The sequence below is a fragment of the Cavia porcellus genome, unplaced genomic scaffold, assembly GCF_034190915.1.
Source record: "Cavia porcellus strain 051 isolate PalLab524CR breed Dunkin Hartley unplaced genomic scaffold, mCavPor4.1 scaffold_3, whole genome shotgun sequence".
In the NCBI taxonomy this organism is placed as follows: Eukaryota; Metazoa; Chordata; class Mammalia; order Rodentia; family Caviidae; genus Cavia; species Cavia porcellus.
Window position 1 is genome coordinate 18,211,369 of NW_026947486.1, and position 15,240 is coordinate 18,226,608.

At 37.0% G+C, this 15,240-nt stretch overlaps 1 protein-coding gene across 2 annotated transcripts in view; it reads right to left on the reverse strand.

Annotated features, from left to right (window-relative positions):
• The window catches only part of Slc9a7 (solute carrier family 9 member A7), a 153,861-nt gene that overhangs the window by 43,067 nt on the left and 95,554 nt on the right, over positions 1–15,240 (reverse strand). Inside the window, exons 11-13 of one of the 2 annotated variants that reach the window (XM_005000226.4) lie at positions 13,558–13,669; positions 8,694–8,847; positions 357–416 (exon numbers count right to left, since the gene is read on the reverse strand). In XM_005000226.4, coding sequence (XP_005000283.1) covers positions 357–416; positions 8,694–8,847; positions 13,558–13,669 — 326 coding nt within the window. The remainder of the gene's footprint in view (positions 1–356; positions 417–8,693; positions 8,848–13,557; positions 13,670–15,240) is intronic. The other variant, XM_005000227.4, reaches the window with a different exon arrangement.

Below are 15,240 nucleotides of genomic sequence, written 5' to 3' on the forward strand. Positions count from 1 at the left end.
TCATAAGCCGGATTTTGTGGGAAAGTATTAGTGGCTTTGAAAATAAGTTGCTCCTAACACTCAGCTCAGTTGTACTAGAAGGAGACACTTGCCAACTTAAGTCTTTGGTGTTAGCAACACATTGCCAAAAATATGGGGAAGGAACAGAATCCAAGGAAAACTGACACATCCATCAATCCAGAGAAACAGTGGAAAGAATGGTTAGAACTGATTTAATCTCTTGCCCCTTAGTAAAAGGGAAGTGTGATGTGCACACAGGAAGGAAGAAACAAACAACAGTAAGAGAATATTTCAGGTTAGAAAGAAGAGGAAAGCCAGGCCCAGTTAATTATTTTCTGAGGATGTCCTTGTGTCACCTGAAGTACTGCCAGCGGTGTTCATTCTGGTCCTCTTCGGAGGGCTCCTCCACGCCAACTCTGGGCAGCAGAAGAAGGTAATATGAGTGTGACAGGGAAAGGAGGAGTGCTAGGGAGCTCTGGGCATACAATCCAGACCATGTCTATGAACAGGCCACCTCATTTTGATGTAAACCCACACCACTCTTTTTCTGGTGCTGGGGATGGAACCTTGAGTTTTGCACATTCTGAGGATGCATTCTACAACTGAGCTACATATTCCTGCTAAGTGTCCCCAGTCTGTAAACTCAAAAGAGGCTGCTAAATTTAAAGCAACAATGCTAGGAGCCAGGTCCCCAAAAGCATATATAACATAACAGTAGTAGTCATCCAAAACATCATAGCACATAAATAAATATACAGCAGACTGATGTTAAAATTTCACTGGAGGAAGTAATTATGGAAGAAAATTTAAGGTACTTTACAGGGAGCAATAGTGAAAAAAAAGGTTGAGAAATATTATACTCAACAAAGCTTAAATTTTCATGCTACTTATGTCCCCTGAAATATGCAAGTACTGCAAAAACCTAGCACTTCTTAAGGTGGTACTTTTAATTAGTTACAAGTTCAGAATTTCACTTAAATTAGACTTTATTACAATAACACTGAAAAACCATAACATACCAGAAAAAAAGCCAGATTCCTTTTAAGGTTAAGATTCACAATTGTTTAAGTAATTGATATAGTGATCACAGATAATACAGCAAGCAGAATATACCAAGTGCATACCAAGTGCCAGAGGGCACATTTGATGAGACAATTTTTTGTTGGTGCTGGTGACTAAAGCCAGGGCCTAGTACCTCCTAGGCAAATGCCCTACCACTGAGTTATACCCTCCAGTCCCTAATAAGAGAATTCACCATCACATTTACTTATAATCATATTTTATCACAGTATGATTGTCTCTATTAATCAGTGAAGAAACCAAGGGTTAGAGGTGAAATAAGTTGCCCAAGGTCACAAAGGTGGGGGGCAAGATTCCAATTCAGGCTGTTGTCCCTGAAAACCACAGCTCTTCCTTTTACAGGACACTGCCTTTGAGCACAAGATAGAATCTTTAAATTCTTTAAAAATATCCAGTGCCAAATACAAGTATATAAAGAGCTCAGGTTTTTTGTCTGCCTTTACTCCTTACATTATTTTGCAAAGAGCTTTATCATAAAATCTCAGTATCATAAATTCTCCCTCTAAATAGGATTATGCCAAGCAGACTGTTTATTTGTCCCTGAATGGTTACATTGCTGTCCTCCGGGGGAAAAAGATTATCGGTACATCTGGATGTGTATCTAGCAACTGCCCCCCTGCACCATCATCATGTGTGCCCCGTGAAGCTGGAGGCTACAGAAGGATAGCCACCAAGCCACCACAGTGTGGTCAGGACATACACAAGGATTATCTGCTGAAATAATCCCACGATCATTTTGTTTAAGGTTCACAAATTATATTCTTTGTAAATAACACTTACTCAAGAAACTAAGAAAAACAAGTAGTTTTTATATTAACAGAAAAAACGGAACATTATATTTTAAAATACTAATCACAAACAAAAATATAAATTAGATTTATGAAAAGTAGTAACTAGGCTTTGGCTTTGTAGTTACATTTTTTGTTTTCGTTTTTGAGACAGACACTTGCTGTGTAGCCCAGGCTGGCCTTAAACTCACTATGTAGCCCAACCTGACCTTAAACATGCAGAGATCCTCCTGCCTCAGTCTCCTGAGTGCTAGAACTAGAGGCGTGCATCACAATACCCAGTTGTGATTATATTAATTTTTATTTTATACTCACATTTGAAATTAGCCATGGTTAAGGACCACGGCTAACTTCAAATTATGTATGGTAGAACTCCCAGACCCACCCTGGGTTTCCAGTGTCTGAGCAGCTACTTAATAGCTCATCAAGACCTTCAGGAGAAAAAGGAACAACTAGTACTGATCCTAGGGGCTAAAATACCACATGAACATCAGGGGATTTCTGAATCAATTTAAATAAGAACTTGAGTTACGGAAATGAGTCATACCCATTACGTTAGCACCACAAGTTACAAGCCAAAAAAACCAATCAGTTGTATTATCTTATTTTGGAGGGAATTTCTCTGGATGTGATCTTTGTAAATGTCAGTTGCTATACTTGAACAGTATTATTATACATACACATCTGGAAAAAACAATGAACTAACACTGTATATATTTTTCAACAATGGTACACTGCTTCATTGTTTTGTCTGGGTAAGGTTAGACATAAGGAAGGAAATAAAGACGGAAATAGAAATCAATTAAATGCAACATAGGAAAACAATACAGAAAATTAATGAAATAAACAGCTGGTTCTTGGAAAAGATCAGTAAGACTGACAAACTCCTAGCAAGACTGAAGGGGCAGGGAGGATACACAGTAGCAAAACTTATCAGAATAAAACAGTGTATCACTGTAGACACCAGAGACATCAAAAAGATAATAAAGGAGTGCTATGAACAACATAAATTTGACAATTTAGATGAAATTGACCAATTTCATAAAGTACCACCACTCTCACAGTATGAAATACATAATCTAAATAGCCTGTAACTACATAGCTTAAAAATTTCTGAAAAAGAATTCTCCCAGACTAGATGTTTTCCCTGGATAATTCGACCAAAAGGTCAAGGAAAAGAACACTAATTCTACACAATTTCTTCCAGAAAACACAAAACTAGAGAATATGTTCCAACTCATAATGTGATGTTGCATTACCTGGATACTAAAATCAGACAAAAAAAGAACTACAGACCAATATCCGTAATGAACATAGATATAATAATTAACAAAATTTTTGCTCATGAAAGTTAGCAATATGTATATCTGTATTAATAGGTTAAATAAGAAAAATCATATGATCATATCAATTGATGCAAAAAAGCATTTGAAAAAATTCAGCACTTGTTCATGACAAAAATTATCAAAAATCAAATGAGGAATTTCCTCAAACTGACAATAAATATCTACAAAAATCCTATTGTTAATATGATTACCTGATGGTGGAAGATGAACTGCTTCACTCTGAAGATTGGGAACAAGGCAAGGCTGGCTGCTCACACCATTAATAAACACAGTACTAAAAGTCAGCCAGAGCAACAAGGCAAGAAAACAAGAGGACATTCATTGGAAAGAATGAAATAAAACTGTCACTACTTGCAAATGACATGATGGTCTATATAGAAAGTCCCAAAGAGTCTACAAAACAACAAAACAAAAAAACCACTAACTCCCTTCCCAGAACTAACAAGTGAGTTCAACAAGGTGACAGAATATAAGATTTAACAAAACATGCACATGCCTTGAATGCTAACTATCAATGATAGAAGTCAAAGAAGGTCCAAAAAAATTTGGAAGCACACTATGTTAATGGGTTGGAAAACATGATAAAGTTATCAACCTCTGCAAGTTGATATATAGGTTTACTGTAATTCCTATAAAATTCCAGAAGGATTTTATTTCAGATACAGACAAGCTTACTCAACAATTTATAGGGAGTAGAACTAAAGTGACAATTTTGAAAAAGAAGAATAAAGCAAGAATTCCTCTACCTGATGCCAAGGCTTACTGTGTAACTATCATTATCAAAATAGTATTATTAAAATGACATTATTGGTGGAATACATATATAAATGTATATAAAAGAACAATAACAAGTTCTTATACACACAAACAACCAATTTCTGAGAAAGGAGCATAAGTAATTCACTAGAATAAGGACAGTCTACTAAATCATGCTGGAACAACTGTGTAACCATAGGAAAATGAAATAAAATCTCAATCTACACCTCACGTCTTACTTAAAAATAACTCAAAAAGGATCCCAGACTAAAATGTAACCCATAAAACTAAAAAGGTCCTTATGTAAATAAGACAAGAAAATCTTCAGGACCTAGGGTTTGGTGAAAAGCCCTTCACACAAATTCATGGTCCATAAAAGTAAAAAAGATAGACTGCATTTCATCAAAATTAAAATTTTTTGCTGTATGAACTCTTATTAAAAGTATTACAAGACAAGCTACAAACTAGGAAGAAATATTTACAAACCAGGTATATGACAAAAGACTATTATCTAGAATAAAGAACTTCTAACACTAAATTTTTAAAAATCAGATTAGAAAACAGACAAAAGACCTGAATAGATATTTTACCAGAGAAGGTACATAAATTGCAAATAAGTACATGAAGAGATGTTCAATATCATTAATCGTAAGAGAAATGCAAATCAAGACTGCAATGAAATATTTCCACACATCCGTGAGAACAGCTAGAATAAAGAATGGTAACAACAACTTCTGGCAGGGATGCCAAGAAACTGGATCTCTCATGGCTACTACTGGGATTAAAATGGGACACCCACTCTAGAAAACTAAACATACATTTACTGTCCGGCCTAGCAGATGTAAAAATGTATTCACAGTAGCTTTATACTACTTAGCTGTCCTTCAGGGGTGAATGGTCAAATCTAATACATCCATATTGTGGACTTAGCAATAAAAAGGAACAAATACTTGATAGACACAACTACCTACATGGATCTCCAGGGCATTATGTTGAGTAAGGGAAAAAGCCAATCTCAAAACATTATATATTAAATTATTCCACTTCTATAAAGTTCTGGAAATAACAAAATTATAGTAATAGAAAACAAATGGAGATTTCCAGGTGTTAGGGAGTAAGGAGGTGGATGTGATATAGATCTAGTAACATTTTCATGCTTTGAATCGTAGCCATAACGGTGCTTAGGAAAATCTATGTGTAATAAAATGGTACAGAACTATGCAAATGCATTGAGTTCATGTTGGCACCTATACTATAGCTGTGTAAGATGGAATCATCAGGAAAAACTAGGCAAAATATACATGGAACCTCTTGGTTCCATCTTTCAACTTCCTGTGAATCTGTGACTACTTCAAAACCAAGTTTTTCTAAAATTATGCTGAAGAAAACTTTTATCCCGATACCTTTTTTTTTTAGCTCAAGACCTTGTGCTTGCCAGGCAAGTTCTTGTGTAGCTGAGCTATATCCCTGGCTATCCCCTGAAATCTTCTGGCTCACATGTGAAAGAAACTTGAAAGAGAGGTTTTCCCAAATTTGACAATTCCCATAATGTTTATGATATTACCAATGAAGAATAGTGAAGCTGAATAAATCTTTTCTGAAATATCAATTCAGTATTGGCAAATTTTGATGGCCTATGTTAAAGAAAACACTGATTTATCTTTTTATTCTCTCTGTACATAGTATCACAAAATGATTACATGAAAGGGGAATCAAAAACCAGGCAGATTTTTAAAAGTACGAAAAAGTATTACAGATTGAGTTCCATTATCTGAAATGCTTGGGACCAGAAGTGTTTCAGATTTTGGAGGAGTTTTTTTGGAATACTTACATAGATTTTACCAGTTGAATATCCTTAATCTGAAAACTGGAATGTCTTAAAATTTGAAACTTTTTTTTTGAGCGTCATAATGCTCAAAATGTTTTCAATTTTAGACTATTTTAAATTTTGGATTTTTGGATTAGAGATGCACAGCCTGTATAGGTAGCTAATAAATAATTTTTGCATGATTATTTTATATTTTATGATATTTGTTTTATGAGGTTTTGAAAACTTTGAAACGTATCACAACTTCTCATTTTGTTTAAAACATTACATATATGTATTTTTCAGCAAATACTTGATCTTATACCACCTGAATTTGTATAAGCAATTTAATGTAGTTCTCCAAATTGTACAAAAGTGTCAGGTACCACAAAATTAGAAGCTGGTACTATATGCAGGTTTTATAGTAGACTGCAAAAGAACTTCAGACTTCACAGTTGCATAAAACCTTTGTACCATCATCGTATAACTGTGAAACTAAAGGTAAGCTACCTAACCCTTTAAGTTTTGGTTTCCTCATCCATAAAATGTTCATAAAACCAGGATAACAGTATATATGCATGAATATGTAATTGGTTGTCCTTTATATGAAATCGATTGGTATTGAAATAGACTCTATGAACATATGTTTAATCATATCCAGATTACTTATGATAACTAACACAAAGCAAATGCTACATAAATACAGTAGTATTGTCTAAGAAATAATGACAAGAAAAAAGTCTGCATGTTCAGTATAGATGCAATTTACTTTTAAAAATATTTTCAATCTGTGGTTGACCACATCTGCAGATGTAGAAACCACAGATAGACTGGCTATACTCAGAAAGCACTTAGAACATAATACCTAGCACACAGTAAGGAGTTACAACGTGACCCCTAGAGCAGTCACTGTTGGCAACAGTCATCATAAATTTCTCCTTCCTATCAGCTCCCAGCCTAGTTTGGGCATCTTTGTTCATATGTGCCTCAGGGAAAGCTGCATGTGGTGTCAGTTCTTGGTAGGTCTGTTTTAATGGCCTGCTTTTTGAAAAAGGTCATGAAGAGTACCAATATGTCAACTCTCTATTTTCAGTGGAAAATTATTTGGCCCTAGATATGTTTGGAGGGGACTGGAAGACAGAAAATGATTTATTAAATAGCATAAAAAATGAGTACGATTTAATCAGGCTCTGAGCATCCAGGGTACTTACATGACTAGACTAATAAGAATCAGAAGTAATCTCAAAGGTCACAGAATGTAGATTCTCAACTGTGTGCAGGACCAACCAACTTTCTTTTCCTAATCCTGATATACAGAACAAAGATGGTGCAATCTTATGTCTCCAGTTTAAAGTCATGAAACTATAAATTCTTTTCTTCAGGTATATATTCCCATGGACAGATTATTTTCTTTAATCCAACCCTTGAGGTTCATGCCAGAAAGTTGAAATGCTAATCATCCCAAATGTCATGACATTAAAGTCACCCTTAGTACAACTGCATTCCTTACAGGCAGTATAGCACAGCAGTCAAGTGTATAGACTCTGTGGCAAGAAGGTCTGGGTTCAAATCCTAGCTTATCCAGTTAGAGCTGTTGCTTTGTGTCTCCGTTTACCCAACACTAAAACAAAAATAATAGGATTCTCTGTCGTATAAGAATGTTACATGAAGTATCTTAATATATACATAGCATCTCAAACATTCCTGCAACACAAATGTGTGTGATAATTATGAATGTCACCAATAAGCCCCCATTTGGAGATGCACGCTGAGACATGCTAGTCCAGAAATGGTGCAGTTGGCAGTGGTCAAGCCTGGTAATCCCTGCCTAGCACCAATTCAAAAGTTTCAGGGAGAAAAGACTAGTTTATCAAATATTACTTTTCTCTACAACTTCAAGGTCAACTGGGAGATCCCTGTTCATCTTCTCATGCATTTTAAAATCTAGAGAAGGGAATACAACTACTGTATAAACCAGCCGAAAAAGAAAATACATTGCCACCTTGTGGCTTTTCAGAGAATGATTCCTTACACCTTTGCACTACCTGAGTGTCCTGGTCCTGATTACTTTCAGGGTTACCCTCTGCAGTCTTAGGCTGTGGCAGGTGGCCAGTGCACCTCTAGAAATGCAGAATGTAACACTTGGAGATACAGGGCCCTAGAGGCAACCTGGAAGAGCACCTTCATTTACCACTGAGGAAAACTGAGTTGAAAGACATGAGGGGCTCGTCTTAAACCAGTGCCAGTGTTGGGCTATAGGTCTCTGGAACTCCTTTTGAACGTTGGGGCTAGAGTTCACAAACACTGTTTGGAAGTCAAATTTTCTTTTAAAAAATCAAACTCACATCAGTGCCTTTCTGTCCTGACACTGCTGCAAAACCACATGCAGAAGTTATGAGGCTGCAACAGATGCGGGTTACACAGGAAATATCACTACTCTGTGCACTCAAGTGAGTAGAGGCACAGTACACAATTTCATGATAAAACAAAATTCTAATTTTTCCTTTTTATTTCTGAATGTTGAGCTTATTCTTCAGGTCCTAGATTTCACTACGTAGGAACATAAAATACTAGACATTGCTAGCAGCTACAAGTTTCTTCTGTCTCCTGCAGCTTTAAGACTTTTTGGAGTTCTTGCCCTAATGTCACTGCTCTAGCAAGATCCAAGGGTTTCTAGATCTTTGTGTGCTTATATCGATAAAGATTTTAATGAGGATATATTTTTCTCCAGGAAAATCAGAATACACTAACTTTTAAAAGAATTTAATCTGCCCCTTCCTCCCACAAAAAACAAGAGACTTTGAAAACCTTCCATCAACTAAACAGTAGCATATCCTTTACGGCACACTGAACATTCTCAGGAATGCTCATAGTTGACATCTGTAGACACAAAACTGGCCTTGGTTCCAAACTGACCTTATGTTAAGCCATGACAGCATGGGCGTCGTGCCTCCACCAATGATCCAGACAGTGAAGAAGACGATGAGAAGGGTGGTTGTGAACATCATCTGCCGAGCATAGGATGCTGTGTCCCGGATGGCCAATGCAAATGCCATCGCCCCCCGGAGGCCTGCAGGGACCCAAAGAGAAGATCTACTGGTGATAACTGATAATGGTTCCTCAAAATCCCTGCTGTCAATTGGGGCTGGCTAACAAACTCTAGCAATCTGTGCTTTGGGAGCCTAGTAGTTTTACTTAGAAAGAATTCTAAATACAGTTTTCCCCTTTTTGAAGCTGTCTTTAGCAAAGTTCCCAGACATAATTAGAAGTACACTGCACTGCTTTGTATAACATATTTTAGAATACTAACACTCTTAGTAAATGATTCACCTGCTAGTAACTTCAAGTAAAAGAAACACAAATAAGCAATAATAACATAAAATCTCTCTAAGTCTGTGATCCAACTCTATACAAATACTACACAGTTAAAATAAGCTTAAACAGGCTAGGTATGAATGTATCAAGCACACATCTAAAGAAAAAAAGTAGCATTTTCTTAGCAAAGGGAGAAGCCACCCAGAGAAATATGGGGAAAAATGGCCTAACCTACCTCGGAAGTTGGCAGCTATTGAAAAAATTTTTTATTAGTACATATTTTTGATACATAATAAACATATTAACTGTCTCGTATTGCTACATATACATGCATCACCTGCCATCTCTAAAGAGCCAGATACTAAACATTTTAGATTTTTTTTGAGACATGGTCTCCCTATATACTCCAAGTTGGCCTTAAACTTACTACGTAGCCCAGGCTGGCTTCATAGAAATCCTCCTGCCTCAGCCTTCCAAGTGCTAGGATTATAGGCATGTACCACCACACCCAGTTTAAATATTTTAGGTTTTGTGAGCCAAGAAGCATAATTAAGGATGTTGTATAAGTACTTATGTAAAAGACCAAAGATAGACTTCCACATTGGGAAAAATCAAGTATAACAGTAACTGAGTACACTTTGTTGCAATACAGTTCTACTAATGTAAGAATGAAATTCTCTGGAGGAGGGGACATTTTGCTTAGTTGAGTTTCAAAGTTTATGTTTCTTATCATCAAACAGATTGTACATACTCATCTGTAAAAAGGGCATATAAATACAAGCAGTAACCAGTTAGCCCAGAAGCTGTGGTTTGCTGATCCTTGATCTACATTAATGGGTTTTAGATTAACACCAACATTTTAATGTTTCAGAGTGTATCTTTCTAAACTCTTTTGCTCCTTCCCCATACCATGTTCATAATTTGTTTTGCAGTAAAGATGGAAGCCAGTCTTCAGTACATAGTTAGTACTGCATATGAGTTATGATCACAATGTACAGAGAATGCTTAAACTTTAAAAATTGATTATAGTAATAGATACATTGCTATTAACCCCCCCTCAAAATATTACCCTTAGCTTCAAACACATTTATAACATCAGTCCTGGCATTTTCTGAAGCAGTTCTGAAAGTCCCCTCTTACGTCTTTATGAGATGTGATTAAAAATTCAGTGAATGGAGCCAGACAAGGTGACACTTGCCTGTAATCCCAACACTTGGGAGGCTGAGGCAGGAAGGTCATTGTAAATTCAAAACCAGCCTGGACTACAAAATGAGCTCAAGGCCAGGCTGAACTATATAGTGCGACCCTACCTCAAAAAGACAAAAAAAAAAAAAAAAAAAAACCCTCAATGAATGCTGCTGTCAAGTATCATCCAACATAAAGGCAGGCTTGTAAAAATATTACAGTACGTCCTTATCTACCTCATTAATCAGATCTGGCACCATGCAACTTCTGGCTCTTCTCCAAGGTGAAAATGATCATGAACAGTAAATGTGTTGAGCAGATTAAGGACACTGAGGTAGCCATGATAGTGCAACTCAAGACACTCAGGAAAGAGGACTTCCAGAACTGCTTCAGAAAGTGGCAAGAAAAACGGGCTAAGTGTGGTCAAAGCAAGGGGAGGTGATTAATGATAATGTGTCCTTTATTGCAGTAATTTCTTAAAAATTAAGCATTCATCACATTTTTCAATCACCCTGCATAAATTCTTATTTCACCATGGGGAAGAATGTGTATACATTATATGAGACAATACAAAGTTAGACTACTGTATCTGTCTACATATAGTCTTCTCCTTTTTAACTTCACAATTATTAGTACAATCTGCAAGCTTCACTACACTTCACTAAAAAAGTTTTAGTCAATAAAAGTTAACATTAAAAGCAGAGCAAAGTAAATGCATTCTATTAACCTGTCCTACTGAAATATTTATATCTAAGTGACTCCAATGAGGTCACTTAGTCAATATTTAAGCTCCTACCGGGATACTGTCTCAAAGAAGAAAATTAGAGAACTGGGTTCAGAGAGAGACAATGTATATGCTTCTTTATCTTATTATGTAAACACTATAAGCAATGTGAGAGTAGAACCATAGGTATTTCAAAGTCTTAATGAATGAGTTCTTTTGAAGCAGATTTATCCCAGAATAAAATAATATTTGTTTTTTATTTGTCTTTAAGCATCATAGTGTACTCTCAGCCTTTTGGTAAGGACGATAATGAAAATACACAGTGTGATTGAAATATGTAGTGAATGTACAAATTTTAAAGGTTATTATAGTAAAAAAACACTGCCATTAATTTCCCTCAAATTATTCCCCCTCACTTCAAACAGATATCCTGTCATCCTTGTCACTTCCTGAAGCAGTTCTGGAAGTTCTCTTCCATGTCTTTAATAAGGTGTGATTAAAACTGTTGCAAATGCTAATGCCAAGTGCAATCCAACAGAAAAATGGTCACATAAACACATTATAGTGAGTTCTCATCCTTTATATTCACTAGATATGGCACTGTGCAACTTCTGATTCTTTGCCAAAGTCAAAGTGACCATAAAAGACTAGTGACTCATATACAGACTAGGTTCAGGACACTGAGGTAGCCACGAAAGTACAATTAAAGACAATCATTAAGAGGACTTCTGAACTGCTTCAGAAAGTGGAAAGAAAATGGGATAAGTTTATTTGAAGTGAGAGGGAGTATTTTGAGTGGGATTAATGGCAATGCGTCTTTTACTACAATTAAAAATTAATTGGTATTTTTATCATTAATCATATTTGAAGTTTACATAGATGACAGTCATCTCTAAGTTATCTTCAATGTATCTACCACCATTTTCATAATATTTGAGCAGGAGCTTGTCATTGCCTTTCCTCACCAAACTCTCAATGTCACCCAGCTGCCACTGAGTAAAACTCAAGCTTTTTGACACAGCTTTGGAGCTTCTCTGTAGTCTCTACTCCGTAGCAGTGGTTTTCAAAGTGTTGAAACACTTTCAAAGTGTTTAAAACAGCAGCAGCAGCTGAGAGTATACTAGAAATGTAAATTCTTGTGGTTCACCCCCAGAATTAGACACTCTGGTGGCAAAGCCAGCAACTGGTGCTTTAACAAGCCTAACAGGAGACTGTGATGCAACTCAAAGGCTGCAAATCTCTAGCTTAGACAGTTTTCTTTTCCAGTCTCATCGTCCTTCTTTATTGCTCTATATGTCAGACACTTCGACCAGACTGCTATCTTTCTTTAAAAAAAAAATACTAGGGCAATGCTTGTCTCTTCTTTTCCACACTGGTTCCTCTTGAAGTGCCATCTCTTTTAAGACCATTTTGAAGGCTACCTCCTTTGTAAAGAGATCCTTGAGCCCTCTCTTCTTGTCCACATGTCTTTCATACCTCTTTGTGCAATTCACAATCCTCTCCCAGCAGTCTGTGAGCTCCTGGAAGGAGGCTGATCTTTGCTTCCTGACAACCCACAATTGTACCTTATAAAAAACAGGATGTCAACAACTGTTTGGCACAGTGAAAATAATCACGGCAGGCTGCAGAGCATGTTCACATGGAAGTCAGCACAAGACAGAGTGTGTGCTTTATAGAGCAGTGTCTGTTGGTGTGATTTCAGCATGACTCTGTCAGGTCCCCAGAAACCACTGCATGGAGTAAAGTCAGCTGCTACTTGTTCTACAGTTTGGTATAGTATACGTCTCCCATCCCCACAGAACAGAGATATTTTTAAGGGTCACAGTGGCCCTTTGCCCCCAATGTCTTCTCCCTCTACTCTGCAAAAATGCTTTAATCTGAGTCTCATGTCTATAAAAGCTAATGTTTACCACCATCACCACATCATCTTCTCGTGTCAATCACTTTTCCCTTCATTACCTCAACATCTTTCTTTACTGTCCTTTGTTGCCTCAGTGGCTTCACCAGGCCTCACAGCTTTACAGCGAACAGGAAGGCGTGTAGGTGACAGTGTAAATCAAGCAGAACTCTCATAGCTGTTAAATTCTAGCTTTGGGTTTATCTTGTTTTGTGAGTGTACTTCACTCCTTTTGCTCCACAGAAAGTGGTACTTCACCTAGTTCAATTTCATTATTTTATAAGAGAAGCTACTCTAGCTGGCAGGTGTTGAGTGACATGGCTCATGTTCTTTCTCATTACTAGCTATCTTCTAATTTTAGGTCTGGAACCCTTTTGAAGCTTAAGGGTTATAAATATCTACTAGAAAACAATCAAGCATTTTAAACAGTTATAGTCCCTTGGGTAGTAGAGATGAAATAGATATGCAGTATTTTAGGGGAGAATGTCCACATCTGTTTAGTTTGGTTTGCAAATCAACACTAGAGTTAACATGTGCATCTGTCTACAAAAGAACTCAGAAAATTAAATGTTTTTTGTGTACTTTATCAATTATATTTTCATCATACTATTATTGCTTGCCAAATAAAACTTATATTCTCTACACTTATAATTTTTTACCTGAAAACATCATCATGTGTTGAAAATTCCAGCCAATCTTGTGCCTTCTGCCCAAGTTGAGGAAGAAGGAGAGCGGGTAGATATGTGCAGCTCTGCCCAGGAAAATGGCAACCTGGTGACCAAGCAGAGGTTAAGGGCCAATAGTTTTCCAGTGTAGCCCTTCTGCACAAATTCTAGTTGAGCAGAGAATTTTAGGGATGCCATGATCTGGACAGCTTTCCAAAGAAACCAGGCTGTCTAATTTCCCAGTCTAAATCAATTTCTCAGCAACAAACTTATAGCCAACTCTCCCCACTTCCTGGTTCAAAAAGATAATTTCTAATTTGTTAAACATATTGTTGTAATTTTCTGACTTAATCTGTAATAATCAACTCCTAAATCTATCTAAAAATGAGTTAAGAAATGAACTAAAGTACGGCAGAAGTGGGGAGCTGAGAGAAGCAAACAGTATGTTGGGCTCTCCTGGAAGAAAAATCACGAGACAAAAATTTCTGACCTTGGAGATAAACTATAAAGTTGGCCGGGTAAGACCATGCAAGCTTCACTTGCAACCAAACATGGGATTCCAATGCTCAGGAAGAGCCTAAAAATAAGATGGGGGAAATGTGCAGTATTTGTCTCACAAAAGACCTACAACACACGGTGATTGCTTTACCTAAATGGCTGAAATGTTTTTTGGAGATATAAAGGATGGAAGAATGTGGAAATGGAACTCTACTGTGAAAAGTAAAGAATTCAGGGAAATTGGTCATCTGTCACTTGCCAAATTTACATTGTGCCCAGCAGAGAGCTAACCACTTCCCTGATCAGAGAAGGAAACCCCCGTGGGAGCCAGAGGAACAAGGAGCTTCCGTTTTGGCAAAACACCAGCTGCAGGAGCCACAGCTGTTTTGTAAAAAGGGGCACATGGGGGGGGCTGTGTGAATATCTTCTGCTTCCTCCAGGGTAAAGCATTCACTGTTTTGCTTCTTATTTATTTCTTTCTTTCCTTTTTCTTTGGCTTGTTTTTAACCAAATGGAAACATGTACTGATTATCAAGTACATTTTATCCCAGAAGTAAAGAAAAAGTCCTTAAGTGGCCAGCGGCCTTTAGGATTCCTAAGAGGATCCAGCTCACCCTTTGACAGGCCATCATCTGCAAACAGGGGCTGTGCACTCAATATCTCTCACAGGATTCCATGCTGGGAATACAAACCAGGACAATGTGCTAGATCTTTGTGGATAAAAAAGAAAATCACAAACTGCAGATTTTGAGCTATTAGTCTAGTGAGTATGTGAGCTATCAGTTGATGCATATGACACTAAACTAGAAGGATTCCAGTGCCATCACTATCTAGCAGCTTGGGAAATGTCAGTTATTCTTGAACAAGAAACAAAAAGCCCAGAAGTAAAAAAAAAAAAAAAAAAAAAACTCCGTTTTTTTGTCAATATTAAAAGGGCTAAAGGACTCTCATGAGGCCTCAGAAAAAAGGAAAGCAAATATTAAACAACAGGGGACTTCTGATCAGGATCTTAATCACAGGCCCACAAAAGTACACTCAATGAAAACAACAGTATCTGCCGCAAGATGAGTGAAACCCTCAGCTAAGATCCATTGCTAGCATTCACATCCCTCCTCCTCCAAGACAAGTCACTCCCCACAAGTCATGTCTCCCTTCTAAAAACTGCATTTAAAAAGGGAT